Consider the following 23,466-nt stretch of genomic DNA (forward strand, 5'->3'; position numbering starts at 1 on the left):
GTGCATCTATCTCAGATTGTTTTATACTGCAGCCAGCTGACAAAAGATGCATTCAGATGTGTACTGTAACTAGTGCTTCTGTGACCCAAGCAGGAAAATTAGGGTTGTAATTTACCCAAAATGTGGGAAGTATTTTTTAGATCCAGTATTTTTTCCACAGACACAGTGCACCTTTGCATTCCTGACAGCTAGCACAGATAATGCTGTTCTGTGTGGCCAAGAGATGTATTTGGATAATGGGGTTCATAAAGGCACAGCCTTGGATAGGGGCTCTTAATTTATTATTTCCTTTTAATTGATGAAGCATTATGCTTTGTTATAAACAAAAGATGGTTATAGGCAAGCAAAATAGTGTCTAGTGCAAGGGAAAGGGCTGATGAACACATTAAGGTTCATGCTTTTAACCAAGTGGGAAAAGATAGAGCTCCTGTTTTTCTTCCCTCGGCTGTTCTGGTTCTCTCAGCAGTCTGCCTGCCTTCCCATGTGACATTTTTGCATTGCATTTCTAGGTCAGTGGTGACAGAACTAGCATGCTTGTGCCCAAATTGATCATCTCAGCCTGCTGTACTCCACATGGCTTTCACATCTATCTTTGCTGTAGTCTGTGTTTGGATTTCAGAAGAGCCTGTCAGCTTTGTATTTCCTCAGGTCTTAAGAGACAGGGATGTCTCAGCAGGCACACATTAACTTCTCATGTGTCTTGTCTTGCTCCAGGTATCTGGGAGTAGAAGAAAAATAGGTGAGAGTGACGTGGAAGAAGTCACTATAAAATCAGTGTCAGTAAGGGAGGTGATGTATTTGCTAAGATTATGAAAAAAAATTGACCAGATTAATTCTTCCAGAGAAGAACTGCTGACTCTTGGACATTAGTGTGCACCTTCTGGTGGATGTTTCCTCACTTTCTCCTTCATGTGGGTGAGGAAAAAATAGCACAGTTGGGTTAATGAGCATCTTTTTGGAGGTCAGACACTGGGCCCACTGCAAAGAATTGCCTTTTTAAGGGTGTGGCTTTTTTCCTTTAGTTGATAAAGTTATAACCAAAAGTGTTTATAACCACTTTGTTATTATTACTGAAAGATAGTCAGAGATAAGCAGAAAGTGTCTACTGCAAGGGAAGGGGCTGGTGAACAGCCTGTCCCTCCCGTTCTTTTTGGCAGCAGCCTCTTGTGCGTGAGCACTGTTCCTCCAGGGTCTGACCATTTTCTTTCTTGAGTGCTGTGCTCATGTCTGCTGGCCCCACGAGTGCCACTGCTTTGTGGGAGCACCACAGGGTCCCTGCTCCCAGCCTGACGGCACCCCGAGCTTGGCAGGGGGCTAAGCAAGGGGCTAGTCATGTGTGCTTGCATGGCTTTTGGGTTCATGGAAGGGGGTCGCTGAGCAGCTTCTTGCTGGGGACTCTGGCAGGCCTAGGACTGTAACTCCAGGTGTGCAAACCCTGGGGTTGTCTCAGCCAGGCTAAAACTTAGTGTTGAGGACAGCAAAGAACCAAAGATGTGGGTAAGAGGACAAAGGTAAGGGGCAGAGCCAGGAAAGAGAGGAAAATTGCACTCACACCTGGATTTGATGCTAAGCCTGGCAATAGCAGAGAGATGTGCTGTTGCAGATCTTAGCTGTGTCACCTTCTGTTTTTCTTAATACAACTAGTTTTAATCAAAATGAGGTGAATTAATAATTTTTTAATTTAGTTTTCTTGCACTTAGTTTCTCCTCATGACTGCAAAGCTCCCATAGATGATGAAGTTATTTTAAAAATTCTGTAGGTTTGCAAGTAAGAAAGTATTTCTGATACAGCTCTCTTTCAGCTAATGAGATAGCAGCTTACATATGACTTGGTATTAATGGCACATTCAATAATGACACACAATTCAATTATTTTACTAGACAGAGAAGCGCTTAGACACAAACCTAAATTATTTCTGAATCTAGGCGTCAGCTGGAGGTGATTGAAAATACACTATTTGTGCATGTTTCTTCAAATAATTACTGTGGAAAATATTGTGGCGTTGTAGTTAAAAGCAGGGTTCTTTTAATGCAAATAGCTGTAGAGGGAAGAGAATTCCCAAAGAGAACTGCTCTCCTATAATCCCATGCTAATCTTCCCGACAGAAAGCAGAAGAAGAGGAGCTTGTCCTCACACCTGATGGCACCAGGGAATTCCTGACATTTGAAGTTCCACTGAATGACTCTGGATCAGCTGGACTTGGTGTGAGCGTCAAAGGTAACCGGTCAAAAGAAAACCATGCTGATTTAGGAATCTTCGTCAAGTCCATTATAAACGGTGGAGCAGCATCCAAGGTAAGAGGGAACATCTGTGTACTTTGGTCTTCCTCAGTTTTCTATAATAAGGCTGTTTTGAAAATAACCACAGATTCAAGAAGAATGAGATTGCTCTGTAACTATCTTTTTCCAATTACACCATCAGAGGTAACATTTAGATTTCTACTCAGATTCACATGTTTGCATGTCCCAGGATTTAAATAGCCCTAACAGATTTTCGGGAAGGATACGAGCCGTCTCTGGTACAGTTCAATTAGTATGCTATTTGTGCAAACAGGTTATGATAATAGCTTGCAGTGCAAATCTATAATTGGAATAGACATTTCCTACAGTGGCTGCAATGGAAGTTGTTATACCAGAGTTCATTTGGCCATAAACTATTAGGACTAAGCATAGTTATATGATTATTTTTCTTTTGTTTTTTTCTTCTCTCCAGCAGACTAAACTTCTTTTGTGCGTGTTTTATGTAACTAGCTAATAATCTTTCCTTTTCCAGGACGGTAGACTTCGAGTGAACGATCAACTAATAGCAGTAAATGGAGAATCATTATTGGGCAAAACAAATCAAGATGCTATGGAAACCTTAAGGAGGTCCATGTCCACTGAAGGAAACAAACGGGGAATGATTCAGCTTATTGTGGCAAGGCGAATAAGTAAATGCAATGAGGTAATACACTTTTGAGATCGGGACTGGGAGTTTTCACTTCTAATGTATTTGTGTTTATAGAGGATGTCATGTTTCCTCTGAGACCTGGAAAATAATATTTGAGAAGCTAAAGAAAGAGAATTACAAAATGATCTGAATTTCAATGTTAGACATGCTAACCTTATTACCAATCAATAAAGTTTTTCTTTTGAGTATTTTCATCAATGAATAGCAGGAAACACTGAATAAAACTATATTGATTTTGTAATTGGATCCCACTGTTTACATGATTTTTGTTCTTTGGAGTTTTTATGTAGGTTTATCGAATCTTTTGTTTACAGACTTTGTGTTAACTGCCTTGCTCCTTTGTCACTTTATTTTTTTTTAATTAGGAGTACATTAAAAGTTCCATGTAAAGATTCTGCAAAACTTGATGCAAATAATTCTGTTATTTTGGATTTTAAATATGTTGTGTCTTGGACTTCACTGCAGGGAAGTAGGAAATACTGAATTCAGGGTAAAGTGGTGATTCTTTTTCTGATAATATTTGCAACTTCTGTCTACTCCAGTGCAATGTTAATGTGTTGATGTTTTGAAACATATTCATGGTTTCTAATAGTTTATCTTCTAGATTAATGTAAATAATGCTGTATAGTAGAAATATGTGGGCATATGATACTGAGAAGGACTGCAGATGCTGTGGAGGACTGAATTAGACTTCAAAATGATTTTGACAAATTGGAGAAATGCACTGAGTTAAATAGGGTGCAGTTAAATGGTGGGTCAGGGAAGCATCTGTTCTTAAGACATCTAAAAATCATTCTTTCGTTCTTGTTAACACCGGTAAGGGCTTATCGGGAATGTTATTTCTTGAGCATCGTGTTTCAAATATGATGTGCACAAATTGGTTTAGTACTGCTGATCCTGCCTAGGGGAAAAAGGAATGGTTTATTTTTTAATGCATAAAATTGATCTTAGAAAAATTTCAGTCCATAGTATATTATAAAATCATGTCTGAAAAAGACACTAACCTCTCTAAAAGTATCAAGCTCCTCTTGATTAACTACTTATACATAGCTTTAGTATATATACACACATGTTTATGTATGAACACTGCTGGAAAGCCAGTTTGGATGCACATGGTTTCTCACTTGGTATTGAAGGAATTCTGACCTTTTTATATTTGGTGTCCTATTCTAGCCCTAATTCTGAACTTGGACTCCAGACTGCAGACTGTCCTTTGGAGACTGTTCCTTATTCCTACTCAATTTCAGATACGTTTTATGTGTTACTACATTAAAAGGGTGAAATATTTTAGACTATTTCTGTGTTTAGTATATTTATTTCAAAAAGGGTGATGTTCACTTTTCTCTTAGTGAAAGTCTTCTAGAGCAAATGTATCAAGACAGTGTTTGTAAACGTGATGAGGCAAATCCAGCAATGATGAATCAAAGATATTTGTCCTTAAATCTGGTAGAATTTTTGCTCGCTCAAGTTCAGCATAGTTTGATGCCCTACATCTACTTGACATTAAGTGTGATTTTGCAGAAATCACACGGCAAAAATGGCACATCTCAGTCTACAGTATATGTGCTCCAAGGTGAAAGAACTGATGCTAGAACCAGATTTTGGTACATTGAAATGCATCTGTAGGGGAGCAGGATGGGGAGCTGTGTCTGTCTGGGCCTACTTTACAGTTTTTTATGCATTTTCCCAACTCCTTAATAAACTAGTGATATGAGCTGTGATGATTTGGAAAAGTGATGATACGCAATTATTAGTGTAGTGACCATCTTTACAAAATAATTTTTGTAACTATTTTTTCTCAGGAATTACCGCTTTCATGACATTTATCCAAAGGAAATACGATGTCAATGATGTTTGCATATTTTAATATGATGAAAGCACAACTTGCATGAATATAAAGCTGTTTGTGCTGAGCTGGCAGTATTCAGGAAGTCAGTTTTCTGAAAGTCTTGCAATGCTCAGACTTCAGTGAAATGAAAACTGAAGAGACAATTTTTTTCTTCTGCATTTTGCGATTAAGCCCTAGTTCCTTGTTCAAGAACTGGACAGATTTAAACTTTAGATATTATTAATATGATATATTACTGATAAGCTATGATAATATTATTTATGTATCTTGCATGAATACCATATATGAGTATGGTATTCAGTCAGCTTAGCCCCTAAGTAATGGATGTGTGGACTGAGACCCAGCTGGAGAGCAGCAGTGTGCAGCTGAGTATTGCAGTGATATTCACTTTCCCATGGAGCATCCAATATTGGCCATGTCTGGCAGCCTCAGCTATATTAAGCTTAATTCAGCAATGTAGATTACTTAGATGCACTGGTACACAAGTTGTTCCCTTAGAATATTCCTGAAGCTGCCACCAGCCTAGTCTACAGTCTTAGCAAAGATTTTTAGTATTGGAACAAAAAATAAATGACATCTGACTGGTAGCAAATTCAGGAGCTTGCAGATAAGCAATAAAAGCATCAGAAGGGCAGACCCTATCTTGATAAATTGCACCTTCTACCAGCACAGAATCACAGAATTGTTTAGGTTGGAAAAGACCTTTAAGATTATCATGTCCAACCGTTAACCTAACGCTGCCAAGTCCACCACTAAACCATGTCCCTAAGCACCACATCTACACGTTTTTAAATACCTCCAAGGATGGAGACTCTACCACTTCCCTGAGCAGCCTGTTCCAATACTTGACAGCTCTTCAGGTGAAGAAATTTTTTCCTAATACCCAGTTTAAACCTCCCCTGGTGCAGCTGGAGGCCATTTCCTCTTGTCCTATCATTTGTTACTTGGGAGAAGAAACTGACAGAGAGGTTGACACCCACCTTGCTACAACCTCCTTTCAGGTAGTTGTAGAGAGCAATAAGGTCTCCCCTGAGCCTGTTTTTCTCCTGACTAAACATCTCCAGTTCCTTACTGTTTTTTCTCAAAAAATAAATGTTTACCTTTTGAGAAAGTATTTCTCTGGTGTTTTCTGTGCTTTTCTCTCTTTTGGTTCTCCAAAGGAGTCACCATAAAATAACAGCAACAAAAAAGATCCTGTTCAACTGATTTAAAGGTTGGATCAGATGATCCTTGAGGTCCCTTCCAACATGGTATTCTATGACTCTGTGATTTCTTTCCTGTGTTGATTCAGCATTGTATGTGCCCACTTTGTGGACAAAATTATGGCTTACACTCTTGTTAGTCTTGCAGAACCACAGTTAAGTGGAATGAGCTTGATTATATTCCCTTTGTGCATCACCAACACCCGTGTTCATTCCCTTCCATTGCAGTGGCATGGTCAGTCCTGCACTGTGGCACGAGGTCAGAACTCTGTGCCCTGGGATTGTCTGCTGTGCCACAGAGCAGCCACAAGTATCTCAAAGGGGAAGTTGTACAAGGGGTGATAATGCCAGTGCAGAAAATAATTATGCTTATGTCTGGATCATAAAAGTATTTGCTATCTGGTTGTTTAAAAAAACAACAGCAAAAAGAAGAAAAAAAAACAAGCCTTTTTTTCCCCCGTGGCTTCAAGTCCAGTAATTGTTTTGCATTTGTAAAATCAAACTGAGTTCTTTTGAGACAGGCAACCCAGCCTGTTTTTTTCTTTCATAAAATTGAGTTTGAATTGGATTTTAATAAAGTTAGTAGTATGAATACTGTTCTTCTGGTTTTAATATTCATTTTCATAATCAGCCCTAAGAATTGCAGGATGGGTAGAATTCATTTGACAGCACGGTTCTGCAGAGTGCCATTTTTCTGTTTCAGTTCAGACCAGAATTTTCACATGCGTTTTGTATTGGTTACTGTCGAGAAGAGAGGATGGCTCAGCCCCTGTTTTCCTGGGTTTAGACAGGCAGGGACAGTTGCCTCCAGTCTGCTGCAGAGGAGCTGTTTCTTTGTCAGAAAGCTTTATTAGGCTTCAGAAGTCAAAGTCTACTTAACTTGAGCATGAAACTATTTTAAAACTTTGTGAAGTGACCTCTGATACTTCTTTCTCATGCCAGCATTATTCTCATACAGCTTCACTGGTTCTCATGTTGTAGACTGAGCCTCCAAAGCAATTATAGTGACAACAAAAATGTACATAAACACCATAAGAGTATTATCTTGTCTTCAGAAAGGTAGTGAGAAGATCATTTACATCATCAGTGCTTACATAACTGTAAACTCAAAAGAGACCGCAAACTTCCCAGAAGGTAAAAAGCATTTTTATGCTTGCTGTTGTGGTTTTACTGAACTGAAGAGCTGACTGTAGAAAGAATTGTCATTTACTCACCAGGAGATAGAGTATAATCCATCCAGGTTTTCAAGTGAATTATCTTGTAGTAAATATTAATAGAAGCATGGAGTGAGTGGTAGTTATGAATGAACTCCAAGCCAAAACTGTATATCTGAGTTTTTCTCCTGTTTGCATTACGTCTACATAGAGTACAGTAATATAGTTAATTCTGTAAGCTCCACTACTACAAACATTGCAAAGCTCTGTTTAATATCTCAGCCACTGCAGGCAAAAATCACACAGTGAATATTTGATGGATGCTGTTAGATTAATGTAACAAAAATATTTAGTTTGGAATTTGGATATATCTAAGGTTGCCACCCCCCTTTCAAAAATGTTAAATATGCTGTTCTAATATGTGGTTTCAACTTTCAGTTTTGCCCTCTGATCAGCATTGTGTGTTGACTCTTCAACTTCCATATATAAATGAAAGAGAGACTTTAAGGTACATTCTCAAAGTTGTGTAGACAGTGGCAAAATCAGGAAGAATATCAAATAGCATTGACTTGATTTTCATATACAGCCAGTATTTAACACCTCAGTTTTCAGAAGATGTGGCCATCAGGTTTTTAGATCTTCAACTCAGGGCTGACATTTTTTAAATTATGAAGATTTAAGGAGAAACACTGGAGCTCCTTGCAACTTGTTCTGTTAATTAGTAATATTATTATGATTAGCCTGTAGGGGCAAACAGCTGCTGGCTGAATGGCCATAATGCATACACAGTGCTTAGGCATGACTGTCAGTCAGATCTGTGCAGCTGGTGGCGTGTGTGATGATTCATGAAAATAAAGGTAATTGTTACTTTTGGAGTCCTGCTCTTTTCAGTTCTGCAACCTGGACAGCTTAGAGGCACGGAGTGCTCGTCTGCACTCTGTTCATGTCATACACAGGCAGCACTTGTCTGCCATTAAAAGAGCATCACCCTTTTCCTCAAAGTGAGAGATTTCAGGGGTTTATCTTGTCTATCTCCCTGTTTTGACAGAATATCTTGCCAAATCTGCCTGAAATGAAGGTTTGCAGATCCCCAAATTTCTTTCTGCATGTCTGTTCATCTTTGCTTCAGTTGCTGAGTTGAAAACGGAGCAAACCATGAAGCAGAGAAACAGTCATGAATCCAGACCATATAAGGACTTCATCAACTGCTTAAATAAATTTTCTGGTAGACAGATCAGTGAAGAGACTTCGGAAATGTGTGGTTTCATTATAAAAGAAAGGAAACAAACAAGCATATTTTTTTTTCCTTGTGTGTGTGGAAATATAAAACATTCAGCATTATTTTTCCCTGCATGCATTACCTAGTTACCTACATTGAAATGCATATGTCAGGTTTGGGTTTACTTTTCTTGCTACGTTAGTTTTGAGGTGACCTTCTGGAGTTCATTTAACTATCAAAAAGGCTTTAGCATCTTCTCCAAACACAGTGATTTCACTGTTCACTCCCTTCTCCAGGTCACTGATAAAGCTGCTCCTCAGCTGAAGCTGTTCCCAGCTCCAGTCCCTGGGGTACCTACAGCTGGCTTTTCTCCACCCTGATGATTGATCTTTGTGTCCAACCCTTTAGCCAGATTTCAACCGAGAAAACAAAAACGTAGTCCAATCTCAAGAAAAATGTTTAACGCCTTTGATATGAAGCCTTGGTAGAGTCTTTTGAAAATGAAGATACGTCATGTCTGTTTCATTGCCTGAGAGCTCAGTGGCATCTTTGTGCAACTCCAGCATCCCACTGAGGTAGGATTTCCCCATGGAGTCTGCATTCCCCATGGACCCATGTCCATCGTGCTCAGTGATTTTACTCTTTATTATATATGCCACCATTTTATCTGGAAGGAGGTCAGATGCCTGGTCTGTCGTTCCCAAGATTCCCTCTAGGAATACCGTCAACCACCAGTCCTCTGGTACCATGGCCATTTGTAACAGTATGTTGAATGTTTTGGTCAGCAGTTAACTAATTTCATGTTTGAGTTTCTTCAGGGCTTTCAGGAGAATGACATCCAACCTGGGTGACATGATGACTTCTCACCTACCCATTTTAGTCTAATGCTCCTGTGTATTTTCTTCTGGCTGATCTCACTTCTCTCTTCCCCCTGCTATTTTCAACAGTAAAGACTGAGGCAACGAAATTATTTAGCTTCCCTACTGCAGACTTGTCCCTCAATGCCCCTTTCACTCTTGCCATCAAGGGGTGCAACTGATTCCCTGTGTACCTTCTCATGTCAGATGTCCTTAGTGAATGTCTTACCTTCAGTCTGATCATCCTCTGAAGGGTGCTGCTTAAATTCTTTCTTCTTCCTCTCAGTTTCTTGGGCCATATTGGGGTGGATTTTTTGAATTTTGGCATTTTTTACCTGAGCTTCTAATACAGGACTTCTTAATGGTCTCCTTTTAGGTTTCTGGTGGTCTTTGTGGTGCATGATTTTCAGTGTACTTAGATAAACTTCTAATGGTAAACATCCCAAAAAATACTTTTAAAAGTTAGTTGTTGGGAAAATATGTACATGGTTTTCTATTTTGTAGTAACCTGTTCTGCCTTTCTACCAGTCCCCATTTATTTTGACTTACTTTTTTCTCCTTTACGTGTTTTCTATCATTGCTATCAACTTAGAAGCTCCGTCTTGGCCCAGGTTCGTCTCCATACCCTATAACCTATCATCTAACTACATTTAAGTTGTGTGGGTTTCATCCCACCATTCAAAAAAGCATTTCTTGTCTTTTCCTTGACTTTTAACATTGTCTAACCAAGAGTGTGGTATTTCTTAGAAACACTGTACTAATTTTACATTTACTGGTGCATGACTGTGTATCTAAGTCAGACCTGACCCTTTTACTGGCTGTGTGCCTACATTTTTGCATCTTGCAAAGTCTGTCCCTAAAGTGGGATCCCAGCTTGGGTGGTAACAAAGAAAACCAAATTTAATATTGGTAGTAGTATTCTAAAAGGATCTCCGTTGAAAAAAGAAGCAGAACGATTTTGAATATCTTAGCTACAGTACACAGATCTAAGAAAACAAAAAGAAAGCCTGGAGAATAATTCTGTGTGACAGAAAGAGCTACAGTACACTGGATTCAGTGTAATATATAGCAAATTTGTATACTGACTTCTTTAAAATCTGTAATGCTTGCATACCAGTATTTGGATAATTAACTGTCTGAAGGAAAAAGGGAGTCTGATTATGGTTTCTTTTTTTAAAAAAGTTTGTTTATGCTTTGAATATTTTGGCAACGTTCTTGTGCATAAACTTTTTTCATATTTATGTGCATAACCTCAGATAGGATGGATGGTGGTATTTAAGTAAGACCGCATTATTTGTCCTTTTATCATCTAGATAAGCAGCAGCTGGACTAGTTAGTACAGACAGTGCTTTAGCAAACAGCTGGTTCTTATCTGAATGACAAAGGGCCAGGGTAGAGACCTTTTTTATTTAAAAAAAAAAAAAAAAAAAAGTCTTGTTTCTATTTTTATTTTAAGAGAATGGAGAGAAGAGGAGCTACAGTCAATCAGTAGCATGTGAGGTTTTATCACATTTTTACAAATATGATCGTTTATTATAGATCAGTGCTAGGACCCAGAGAGGGAACTCTCTGTTTTCAGCCTGGAGAGGAGAAGGCTCAGGAGGATCTTAGCAGTGTCTGTAAATACCTGAGGGAGGGAACTAAGACCAATCCAGACACTTGTCAGGGCTGCCCAGTGACAGGACAAGAAGCAGTGGGCACAAACTGAAATTAAAAAAATTTCTTTAAAGACAAGAAAAGAAAGTTCTTCTGAAAGGGTGGTCAACCACTGGCACCAGGTTGCCCAGAGAGGTTGTAGAGTCTTTGTCCTTGGAGGTATTCAGAACCCAGCTGGACAAGGCACTGGGCAACCTGACCTTGCTTGGAGCAAGATGTTGGACTAGATAATCTCCAGTGGTTCTGTCCAACCTCAACCAGTCTGTGACTGAGCTATCACATCAAGAAGCTGCTAGGGGCAGCTTTCGATAGGAAGCATAGGGGCCAGCTGCTGCCTAGCTTGCTTTCCTGACCAGGCCATTAATGAACGTCAGGAATTCATACATCTTTGTTTATCTTACCTACTCTTTATCAGTTAATCAAATTAAATTATACTGATAGCTAAGGGAAGGAGCTGGAATGTGTAATTTAAGCTCCTTATTAGAAATGCATCAGGGAGAGCAAGTCTTTATTTGAACTGCAATCTTGCTTTGGATTGTCAGTCTCTTTGTCTTGCCCACAGCACAGTTTCCAAAATTAGTGTATTTTTTCTTACACAAACTTTCTGTTATCAATGTAAGGAAAATATTTCTTTTCGGTGAAAGCCAGTTGTGTAATTCTGGTCTAAATTTTGCTATTTTGTAAAAGGTATTGTAGCTTTTGTAAAATATTTGTGTAGTTGGCTGTCGATGGCTTTGTTTAAACACATCTTTTGAGATGCTAATTAGAAATGGAAAAAGTTTTCCCCATGAAGATTATAAAATACGTGATTCACTTTTCAAAACATGGCCATCTAAACACAGCACTCCTGATTTTTCTTTTATTTACCATGTACTTTACTGCATTACCAGGAGTGAATTTCTATGTATTTCTCCGATTCAGAGATTTCTTCTTGTCAGTATCTTTCTGAAAATCTCTTGAGACCTTCCTACAAATGAGTTTGAAAGTTGATGGGTTGTCACATAAAGGACTGTGTGACAGGGCTCACTAAAAGCTGGACACTAGTTACATAAAGTCATCAATACAGCACTGGGAGAATAAATCCCAAAGCACTTTGATATTTTCACACCTTATTTAAAGGCAGTGAAATAAAGGTTAGTTCATCATTTAATGCCTTTATCATGCAAGTTTAAGTTCTCAAGCAGTTGAATGTTGCTGTGCTTTTTTTTTCTTACACTGTTTCAGAATTTAACATTTCTATTCTTCTTGAATTTGCCTTAGATTCCTTTATAACAGAGGCTACAAATATTGTTTAATTTACTTTTCAGTAAAGCTGTCAGTTGTAATCTGCAATTTAAAAAAACTAATAAAACAAATCCTCATTTCACAATTTAAACCTTATTGAGTCTAATTCACTTGCACTGCAAGTTTATTATTCTCCTGCAGCTTGACGTGCCTCCAATTGTAATTGTGTTGACCCTCCGATGCAGTAAATCTCCCTAGTGCTTATCAAACTGGGAGAGATAAGTCTACAATTTGGAACTTCATTAAATATCTCATTTATATTAAACAGATGATGGCTTTGAACAGAAATAATTTTTACAGATTCTGTGACCTCCCAATCGTGGTCACCTCGACTTTGTAATGCATCATTTTGCAGACCTCCACCCCTCCATGTACTGGGCATTGCACTAGCACCCAAATATCAGAAGTCCTTCGTCTATTGGGCTAACTTCAAAGCTTCTGCTGTGGAGACTGTAGCTGAGTGCTTTGTAGCTCTTGAAGCAGATTTTTTTAAATGTTTCATAGCACATATTTCTTAGTCATCTGGGGCTTGTGGGTAGAATGATTAATAATGGGCAGCTGTTTAAAGAAGAAAAAAGAACCAACAAACATGTTGCTTGCTATTGTAATTCATGAAACTATAAACTACTCCTCTCATGCTCGTTTAGAGACTAGCCCTTGTAATAAGCGTTCCCAGTGGCTTCAAAGAGTTTGCAGCATGCTTGCAGTATCTGGTCCCCGCTGTATTTCAATACATATAAAATATATGCCATGGGATTTGCATAAGGACATTGTTCTTGGGATTTAACTATACACTTCAATACAAAGAGGAGTGTTGGTGAGAACAGCAAATGCTTTGACGTGCAAGTTCATATTATTACCTTGCAAAATGCACCTATTTTTACGTATTTGTTTATTTTTTTAATAGAGCTGGATTCAATTCACGCTGTTTAGGTGAAGTGTTTTAATGGTCTAGCCAAAACTCACTTGGCAGCCATACCAAGTAGCCAGCAGGATGCTAGAGCTCAGGTGAACCGAGAGCTTTAGGGGCAGGAAGGCTGGATGGTATGAGGGCTGGTTGATGGTGTGGGGAGTCTCTTATCTCTGCAGTGAGCGACAGGGTGGTCACAAACTGGGCATCCAAACTGACTGGTGAGCGCATGGGTGCTTGTTCTCCTTACTCCCAGGAGCTGCAGTGGCAGTGGAGCTGTCCATGGCTAATGGGGTGGCTAAACCTAGCGAGACAATAGCAGATTATTTTCTTTGCCTCACACAGGTGCTGCTTTGCACTGAGCTCTGATGCTCTGGGGCTCACAGAGTAAAACTCAATTTTTTCCTGTCTTTTTGAAAAATCTGAGAGGCATAGATAGGAAAACAAGGGATAACTAGCTTCTACCTTCTACAAAGGCTGAGCGGGGAAGTCTCTCAGGGGAGTCTTCTGATGGAGAGCAGCTAGGATGGCGAAGAAGCCTGTATGTGCAGTCTTCTCGTCTGTGCATGTGGCCAAGCACCCCATCTCCATCGCTTCTTCCACCACTTACTTCATCTGTGTTGTAATTCCCTGAGGAGATCTGCCTGGAGTATGGTGGACAGGGACCCAGCAGCTCCAGGGGTTGAGGGTTGGCCTGGGGGGGGGGGGGGTGGTACCTCAGGTCTTGCCAGTTCTGGATTTTGTGGCTCTGTCTGGATGCTGCAGCATTGCCAGGGCTTAGGGAAGCTTCCAGACTGAACAAAGTATGTGAGGTCTCTGTACCCTGCATCCAGGAAATGCAAAGCAAAGAAACTCATCATAAGTAGAAAAAAAAAAAAGTTAGGGAAGTCTGACTACTTTTTTTTTTTTTTCTTTCCCTCCTAACAATACATTTTTGAATGTTTGCATATTGGTTACTAATATGTTGTGGTAGAGTTTCCTGGGGGTTTTCACAATTATTACATTTGAAAGCAAATTGCAGCACTTCAAAAAAGCACCAGCAGCCCAATTCCAAATGGAGTTCCTGCTCTGCACTCCTGACAGGGGCCACCTTCTGACAGATGGAAAGATGGCCCAGCTGTCTGCTTGATAGTATTGAAAAAAGACAAAGCTGTCTGCTTAAGAAATTATCCAATAAAGAGACACCAAAAATCAATGCTTTTTTCCACCAATTTTCTGTGGAAGGATTTGAAATTTGACAAGGCACCATGGGAGGTGCAGTGTAAAGTGGCCCAGAAAGTTGGTCATTAAGCAGAGCTGTCATTGCAAATTATATTTGTCCAGGGTGAGAAGTTCTATCTCATTTGGTGCACAGACAGGTCTAGGCCTCGGGCAAGTTGTTACAGTTCCCCCATGCTGCTAAATGGACCTTGGGCATTAATTTTCCTCTCTCTGTACAGTTGGAGTCACCTGGGAGCCCCTCTGGGCCAGAGCTGCCCATAGAGACTCTGCTGGATGACCGGGAACGGAGGATTTCCCATTCCCTCTACGGCGGGATTGAGGGTCTCAGCGAGTCGCCCACAAGGAACGTGGCACTGAGTAGGATAATGGGTGAGTCAGATCAGCTCTGCTAATCAGGGCATGTTTTTATTCCTCTCTTGTGATTCATCAAAGGGTGATTAATGTATTATGTGGGAATTGGAGAACATGGAGGTTGCACTGACCAATTTAAAATATACCTTAAAATTGTTCTATGCAAGCTTTCTCAATAGTTAATGTGGGAAAGAAAGCCAAATGGAATTCTAAAGTGAATTTTGTATCCCATGTCAGGTAAAAAAACCCAAGTAACAGTAGCATTTAACATGGTTTTTCAGTGTCTAATCTGGAACAATAAATTACTGGTTGGTCTAATCTCCGTGTTGAGCCTTCATTCACATAAACATCAGTGACTCCTGGGAATCTATAATTAATTTCAGCATTTCTTCTCCTCTGTTCCAGTCACACTAAAGTACAAAAATAAATAGGACAAACTTGCATCCATTTATGCTTATTAAGACATTTCATTAATTTGTTTGCATTTTTGCTTTGCAGGACACAAATTTTAAAACCTCATAACTAATTTTAAGCATCCTTTGTGTAGATTCTGTGCCATACCATCTGCATGGCCCCAGTGGATAATGAGGTTATTAGCAGTTGCTCTGCAGCAATTCAGCTTCCGTTGTACAGAGTTAGGTAATAAAGACTTGCCTTGCCACAGGAGTGATCAGATTTACTGACTAGGATGGGATTAGTTTGAAAGGATTTTCAAATTTAAACACAAAAAGCATCCTGATGAAAATAGCACCTGACAGAAGACACGACGATTGCTTGCTTGAGTTGCAAGTTTTAAACATAAGATGTGGCCATTAAATCTGGGACCTTTTTTTATTGTGCTTGGCACACACAGAATATATTAGAAGAAGCTGCTATAAACTTGATATGAAGCAAGGCTGAACTTAGTTTTTAATTGCTTCAGATTGATTTTTCAGCCTCAGAAAATTAAAGTCCACCACTTAGGCTTTTTCCAGTCAACAGTTTGTATATATATTTCACTCTGCTTTGGGGTTGTCGTTTTGGTTTGTTTTTTTTTAAAAATTTTTGTATTTTGGGGTTTGCTTTCTCTTTGTGGTAGCAGAATAACACTTGTTAAACTGAAAATCCACAAATTCGCTATTTAAGATGCTTCTTCAGTTAAGTCTTTTTGTGCATTTGGACAACAGTAATTAGAAATAAATCATACTCTGTTTTATTGCATTACCTTTTGTGCAGCTTGTAAGAAAAATTGTATACCTGAGAATTAAGGAAGAATGAAACCTTTTCACGCAAAGTCATATGCTCTTAAAGAGAACAATTTAAAAAACTTATTTATTTGTTGACAAATTTAAGGAGTGATAAAATAATTTGAAGTCTTTAACACTACTCTTCCATAGAAGGGACTAGTTCTTGTGGTATTACGGGTTTAGATAAAACATTGGCAAAGCTCTACCTTCTGCTTTTTCCATCAGTGTTGCAAAGGATTTATGCATAGAGCTCATATAAGCGTTAATGAGTTATCCCTTAAACACCTTGTCCAGTGATGGGAGAAGAAACCCTGAGAGAGTCTGTGTGCATGTGTGTCAGCAATGCAGTTTACTTACACATCAAAGGAACACAGGACTTGCCATGCCAAATCAGCTAGGGGTTCATCAGTTTGGTATCATCCCTTTAGCAATAGCCAGTAATTGGTGCTTCAACAAAAGAAAAAAAATCTTTCCAAAGCTCTTAAAATCTAATGCTTCTGGATGCCTCTGCAGTATAGACATTGGGGAAAAAATACATCCTGCATTTAATGTTTTATAACCTGAAGTAAATGTTTTAATTCCTCTGAATCATTGTATTTCTGTGTTATTTTCAGAAATCAGGAATTATACAGAAAATTGGTCGTGACTTAAATCCATTGATGCTTTAGTTGGAAGCACATGGAAAAATCAAGTTATGCCTGAATCACATAGTAAATGTGATCTAGTCCAGCGTAACTGAAAACTGCTCATGCCAGAACTGGGTCATTCATTCCCTTCTGCAATCACTGCAGCTTCACAGAGATGTCATGTTTAAACCCAGTTTTTAGGAAGCAAACAGTTTTTTAATATGCTAATTTTTCTGAATTAATCAATACCACTAAGTTAAAACTGCAGTGTTTATAATATTTTGTGATATCATTACATGCATGTTTTCTTGCATTGCCATATAACAGAGAGGTATTATTACTTGTTAGGAGAGAGAGGCAGAGTTGCTTCTTTCAGAGTAGCTAACATTTGTAAGACTCAGTCATTTATTATGCAGCAGAATTCCTGTCCTATTAGCTTTGATAATGAGGAAAATCTCAGAAATTTTATTGAGAAATATATGGTATTTGTATATGTGATGTTACATGACTCTTCCAGAGTTCTCCTCTCTTGAAAATAAAAGCGAGGATTAGTCCTAAGAAGAATCTGTCAGAGGAAGAATGGAGGTCTGTACCTTCCCATGAAGATCCTGATCATGTAAACAAGCCAAAAGGAGTGCTTTATTCAGTGCTGATTCCCTTGAGTGCTCTCTCCATATTGAGGAGCCCTCTGACTTATGGGCTCTCTGAATCACCTGATGTCTTTTTATTTACCCCCCAGTGGATTTAACTATGTAAAATTTTAGTACTATCAGTACCTTGTGGTGACAAGGTCACAGTTTGGTTTCAAGTGTGAAGGAGTAGGTCCTTCTGCTTTTGCTATTGGATAAAATTGATGGGGTTTGAGTTTTCTTCCTTCCTAATTTAGACTATTCAAAAGTGATAATCTCAAGGTCTGGAAAATGCCTGCTCTTTTCAGTCATTGCTTTAAAGTTGGAACAAAACTTCTAAGAGAGTTTTGTTTCTTTTAAATACATCTAATGTAATTTTCAGGAAAGATATTTAAGACAATTGCCTTACTCTTCCAATCCGTAACTGACAGCAAGAACTGTTTGTCAGATCCTTGCTGTGAGAGTGGGAATAAAATACCAATTTTAGAACGTGATTTAAATTATGTAAAATAATGTGTGCTTACTGCAGAAAGGCTACATGAATCTTTTAATGTTTCTGATGATTCTTATGTTGATCTGCTTTTCTAGATGATTATTGCTATTATAGGTTTTCTTATGCTTTTTCACTTGATAATATTTTACTGAAAATTTGTGATGGAGAGGAGATACCGCTCTCTGTATTCAGGGGATTATATTTTTGGTTTTGGTGAGGTGTTTTTTTATTTATACAAATTGAGTCTTCTAAGAATTAGATGGCTATAATAAACCCTTAAGTTTATTTATGTTTAATATTTTCAGGTTGCATGTTATTAGTACATACAAAATAATAATTGTGTTATGCTGGTTTGCTTGGCTCTACAGTTAAAAATTCAAGTCTCTTCTTCCAATACACTGTTCTTTGATATCATCCATTATGATCCTGAGTTTTGCAATACGCAAATACATAGCTGCTGTCTATATCAATTATTCTTATTCGACAAGCAGCTTAGTACAAAGTCCTCTTTCATCTCTTTCTTCTAGTTGCTGGTTTGTTTTTTTTTTTTTTTATGAACATGGTGGTTTTGTTGCTAACAGTGATTAAACAGAAGTTATTTATCAGGGGGTACGCAAAATAACAATAGCTTGCATTGAATCTGCTTTTCATCCTGAAGGGTCCCCCAGAACTTTGTAAAGTTTGATAGTTCCTACACAACAGGAAGTACTTTGTTCTCTACATAAATAATTGTTATCTTAAGGCTAGAATCAGGAGGAAGCACTGCTGAAAAAAAATTAGCTAGAAGTGTGGAGTGTGTGTGTCAATGAATTGAAAATAAACCTTTACAAGCAGAATGCAGTTCCCTGGCCAGGAATCTGGTTAGAATGTGGTGGTCTGCTACTATACTCTAGACAGATCTGAGCACTCTCTTGAAATCCAAAGCCTGGATATAGTGGAGACATTTTTGTCCTTAGAAGTTCCCCAGACATTTATTCCTAATGCCACCTCTATTTATCTTGGAAAATTAGATGAGTATTGCTGGTAAATTTTGCCAAAATTCAGTATACTGCTGACGTCAAATATGCTGTTAGTGAAAAATAAAAAAGAAGATTAGGAGAAGTTCTAATTTCTTATTGCACAATTCTCTGTATTTGTCCTGTAGGAAGTCTCATCACTACTATTATCATCATCATCATCACTATTTTCTTTGATTGTTATTTATATTACTTATTACTCTTATTTATTACTTTGGTTAATACTTCATTCTTCATCACAGAGTAGCTGTTGCAAATTTTTTCAGGAAGGTTAGGAATCACTTGCCATGTCTGAGCAAGAAAGGCCCTCTACTTGTGGAAGAAGCTTGAAGCATAATATTGGTCTGAATCCCATGATATCAAAATGGTCATGAGAGTCACTCATAAATACTTGGTTTTGAACATATCATAAGGGTGTTCAACAGATTTCTTTGACCTTCCTTTAAAGAGAAAGCAATAGCAAAAGCACAAGAACCAAGCCAGATGCAGTACCATGACAGTGCAGCGTAGTATGGGAGCCAAGTTATCACAGCAGACAGATTAACCAAACTTCAGGGATTTTCAAGATTTAAAATGACCTGGAGTAGTTTGGTTCTTCATGAGTAAGCCAGCCTGTTATTCATTTTATGTACTGTGAATGCTCAGGGGTTTTTTGGAGTGCTTTATGTTGGTGGTTTAATTCAGGTCCAAACTGTTTTCTGGTCTGTTATAGGTCTATACTATTATAGGTTTGAAGTGTTGCTGTTTAGCATATTTTTCCTTCTAAGGTCAAAGTCCTCATTCACCTGGAGACCAGCCATTTGGTACTGGAGCTCCGAGGCTTCTTTTTGTGCACAGACAGATGGGAAACCTTCTTAGTCCATAGTTCAGTATGGTCCTCAGGTAGTGCTTGTTTAGATTTGTAACGTGTTCAAGAAATCTGTGCCTCATTGTCCTGAGATGAGACACACTTGAAAGGGAGAATGTTTTTCTTTCCTTATTATGCCATCCAAAATGCTTTACATTATTACAGATTACCTCAGTTGAATTAACATACGCAAAACTGGACTTGAAGCATATCCAGAGTCTAAATTTTATAGTAATTTTCTAGCCTGAGGGAAATGTATTGTCTTGAAGAGGTTTGTAGACAGCTCAAGCAGCATCTTAGATTTGTACATCAGTCAAATATACTGATGATTACTAGATTTGAAGTTTCTTTGATGTTTCCTTGTAATGTTTCTCACAACATTTGCAGGGTTGCTTTCTCCAAGGGTATTTTCTGTCCACTTCAGCTGAGCTCTCTACAAAGGATGTATTGAATCTCTTGCTGAGGTCTGTCTAACCATCTGCTGGAGGTGAAGCCTTTCACCTGTTTTTAGCTTCATCTGCAGTGAAAAGCATAGGCACGTCAGATGGGTTATCTCCTTAATTCCAAAGCAACTATTAAAATGTCAGTCTTTACCCTTGTCAGATATAAAGAAGGGTAGTGAAAAGTTAAAAATGTTACTGAATTACTGTAGCCTCTCAAATGGGAAGTTCAATCTGCCGAATGCCATAAGGTTATACCTTTCCACAAGCAATTCTTTGGAGACGTTATTAACTACAGAGTTAACAGTCTTGTAGGCATTATGTTTGGAAAGAAGTACATTACCAGGCTAAACATTAACCTGTCCATCAAAGAAGCTATTGCTGGGCAAAGAATCAGCTGTTATGCAAACTGAACACATTCATTTCAGTTTGACAGTGATGAGATGTTCACCATGCAGTACCTTTTTCTTCCAGTTGCTTGTTCAGCCTTCTTCAGAGATCTCTTTTGAAGGCAGCTTTCTTCTCTTGGGAAAGATATGCAAAATGTATTATCTAGTGTAGTGATGATTTTAGGTAGTTCTTCACACATAAGGTTTTATTTGTTTATTTGTTTTTTAATAATTTCATGCAAAGGTAGTGATGGTAACTGAAACCTTTCCAGAAAAGAGGAAAAAATTATTTCTTTCTGATTCTACACAATTTTTCCCCATCTGTAGAAAAAATAAAGTGTGAAAATACTTGATATGTCTATAGAAGCATGTATGTTATGGAAAGATAAGGTTTTCTATATATTATTACTGCGGTGCATCATAGTTTTAGAATAATTTACCGTTTGTTGTCAGATTAACGGTTGATTAAGCTGGTGCTTTTCTTCTCAAGAGATGTGACAATTTTTCTAATTGTTTTAGTAAGATAATACATTCCCAGGAATGAAATTCATGTAATGTCATGATCATTCATTAGAAATAATGTTGTGTGTAGTGAGAGAAGCAAACATATTAAATGACAGATCTTTTTAAGTCAAGCATCAATATCCAGGAGGAAAAAATATTTTAGAAGGTATTCTGTCATGTACAAAATTATGTGTAGCTAATGTGAAAGAATCGCACTTGATAATTAGCCATTGCCTCAGATAACTAAATAATTTTCATCCAGATTTCCACATCTTTATTCTCCTTAGAGTAGGTTTTAGCTTAGTGCTTCTAGATACTGAAATAACCTCTGTTTATTCCAAGTTAAAATTTTAAAACATAATTCTCTATTTCCACTGTTGTCCAAACAATAACATATAACTTCCATCCTCCCAACTGTGTATTTCATGCATGTATCCTGAAAACCAGTTTTAAACCATAGTTATGTTACAAAGCATTGCAGTGAAAATATTCCTTCTGATAATCTTTATAGATTTTTAGTCTGTTTTGGTGACATATAATTTTCTACGGTTTTAATTTAAAAGTTCCTTCTGCTTTTTATACAGCAGTTTGACAATTGTTACACAATTTTATGCATTTATATGATTAGTTCTAAAATATAATTATGCCTATATATTTATTTTATAATACAAATATATATTATATAGCATATAGAATATAATATATAAAATATAAATATATAATGATGCCAAAATATATTTAAGCCTGTAAAAGCAGCAGTAGTAATGGGTTTATCATATATGCACATGAAAACGATTTTTTACTTGGAAACAGTGTTTCAGTAGTTTGTAAGAATCCTCTAAATACCATCTTTTAACTGCTACTCTCATAAATTAACCCAGTGAAGTCTGCTACTGAACAAAGAATAATGTTGAGTCCTTATTACGTCTCTTTCATGTATGTGATAGCTCTAGTTTAAGCATTTTAACAACAGTGTTAAAATTTACTTGAATTTGGTGGTAATAGAATTAGGTAATATTTTTTTTCAAATTTTGCATGTGTGCCTCCAGATTAGTTTTTTAAGGGAGAGAATGAAAATTTGGAGTCGTTCAGCAGTAGCCATGAGTTCTCATCACATTTCTTGCCTTTGTGGATGCATTATTAAAGGGTTACAAGTTCCCAACAGCAGTCAAACAAGTTTCAAATTTCATGAGGGCAAGATTGATTAGAAGTGACGAGCTCTGTTAGTCCCTGTTGAACTCATTCTTCTTTTCTACCAAATGATTTGATGCAAGAGAAGACATTATTTTCTGGGACAGGTACTCTTCAGTGGTTCCTAGTGACAGGACCTGAGACAATGGGCATAAATGGAAATGCAGAAGGTTCCCTCTGAACATCAGGAAACACTTTTTCACTGTGAGGGTGACGGAGCACTGACTGGCACAGGTTGCCCAGGGATGTGGTGGATTAGAAATATTCAAAAGGCGTTTATTTGGTCAGGGCCCTGGGCAACTGGCTGCAGGTGTCCCTGCTTGAGCAGAGGGGGTTACACCAGACGTGAGGTCCCTTCTAACCTGAATCATTCTATGATCTTCTTGCAGTAGGCTGCAGATACTACAACTGGTGTGTATTACTTTTCAGACCTCTGCACAGGAAGATGTGTATAAAGTGAGACATAGTTAATTTTATTATCTGTGTTGTGTCACTCTTACCAGTAGCACTGCAGTTTAACATGACATTTTATCAGCTATGATTATATATTATTCAAGGTACTCTCTGCCATTGTTTAGATTTTGGGTTTTTTTCTCCCTTTTATTGTTCAGGCAAATATCAGCTGTCTCCAACGGTGAACATGCCCCAAGATGACACTGTCATTATTGAAGATGACAGGCTGTCGGTCCTCCCTCCTCATCTCTCTGACCAGTCATCATCCAGTTCCCACGATGATGTTGGGTTTGGCACTGTTGATGCTGGTGGATGGGCTAAAGCTGCAATTAATGAGTCTACAGACTGGTAAGAGCATGGTTTAGTGGAAGGAAAAAAAGAGATGACTGCAGTTACGCCTTTTCCTTTAGTTAATTTTTGACTACTGCTAGTATTTTTTTTTCACACATTTAGATTTCACTATTTTCAAACTGGTTATTGTCCCTGTTTCAGGAAGGAGATCTGTACAGATAATTTCTCAGACTTTCTGCTTCTGGTTGCAGTTTTGTGCTTTGTTAAAGCACATTTGTGGAAATGTTACGAATTGTTATTAAGAGCAAATCAGTATATAACTGTGTTAATTTAATGATTTAATATTAATTTACTTTCCAACAGAGCTAGCTTTTGTAAAAAAAACTTTGCAAAATTTGAACACTTGAGTTTATGAAAGGTGAAAGAATAATTCCAACTGGAAATTTTAATTTGTAAACCTCATTGTAAATATTTCTAAATCTGTAAACTAAAGATTTTATTTTTATATTCCAGAATATATCTAGGAACTTTTCAATACTTCTGTATACTTTCTTGATATTCCTAATAATGTAGAATATTTTTAAAATCTTCTTAGAAGTCAAGGCAGCTTTTTATTTTGCCTTAGTGTTAGTGTTTGTACAACCAGAACTAGTTAAGATATCTTTCTTATGCATGAAGAAATACCTTGCATGGATTGTAACTACCATGC

The 23,466-nt window shown here is 37.9% G+C and overlaps 1 protein-coding gene across 16 annotated transcripts in view; it reads left to right on the forward strand.

Moving 5' to 3' along the window:
• The window catches only part of PARD3 (par-3 family cell polarity regulator), a 444,458-nt gene that overhangs the window by 261,631 nt on the left and 159,361 nt on the right, over window positions 1–23,466 (forward strand). For 14 of the 16 annotated variants that reach the window (XR_012633185.1, XM_074899991.1, XM_074899996.1 and 11 more), the window contains 4 exons: window positions 2,106–2,294; window positions 2,773–2,943; window positions 14,520–14,670; window positions 22,625–22,814. Coding sequence is in view for 15 of the 16 variants with exons in the window: in XM_074899991.1 (XP_074756092.1) it covers window positions 2,106–2,294; window positions 2,773–2,943; window positions 14,520–14,670; window positions 22,625–22,814 (701 nt within the window). In the remaining variant the exon portion in view is untranslated. Of the gene's footprint in view, window positions 1–2,105; window positions 2,295–2,772; window positions 2,944–14,519; window positions 14,676–22,620; window positions 22,815–23,466 lie in introns of all 16 variants that reach the window. The other 2 variants (XM_074899993.1, XM_074899998.1) reach the window with 1 other exon arrangement.

Source organism: Athene noctua, chromosome 2, assembly GCF_965140245.1.
Source record: "Athene noctua chromosome 2, bAthNoc1.hap1.1, whole genome shotgun sequence".
NCBI lineage: Eukaryota > Metazoa > Chordata > Aves > Strigiformes > Strigidae > Athene > Athene noctua.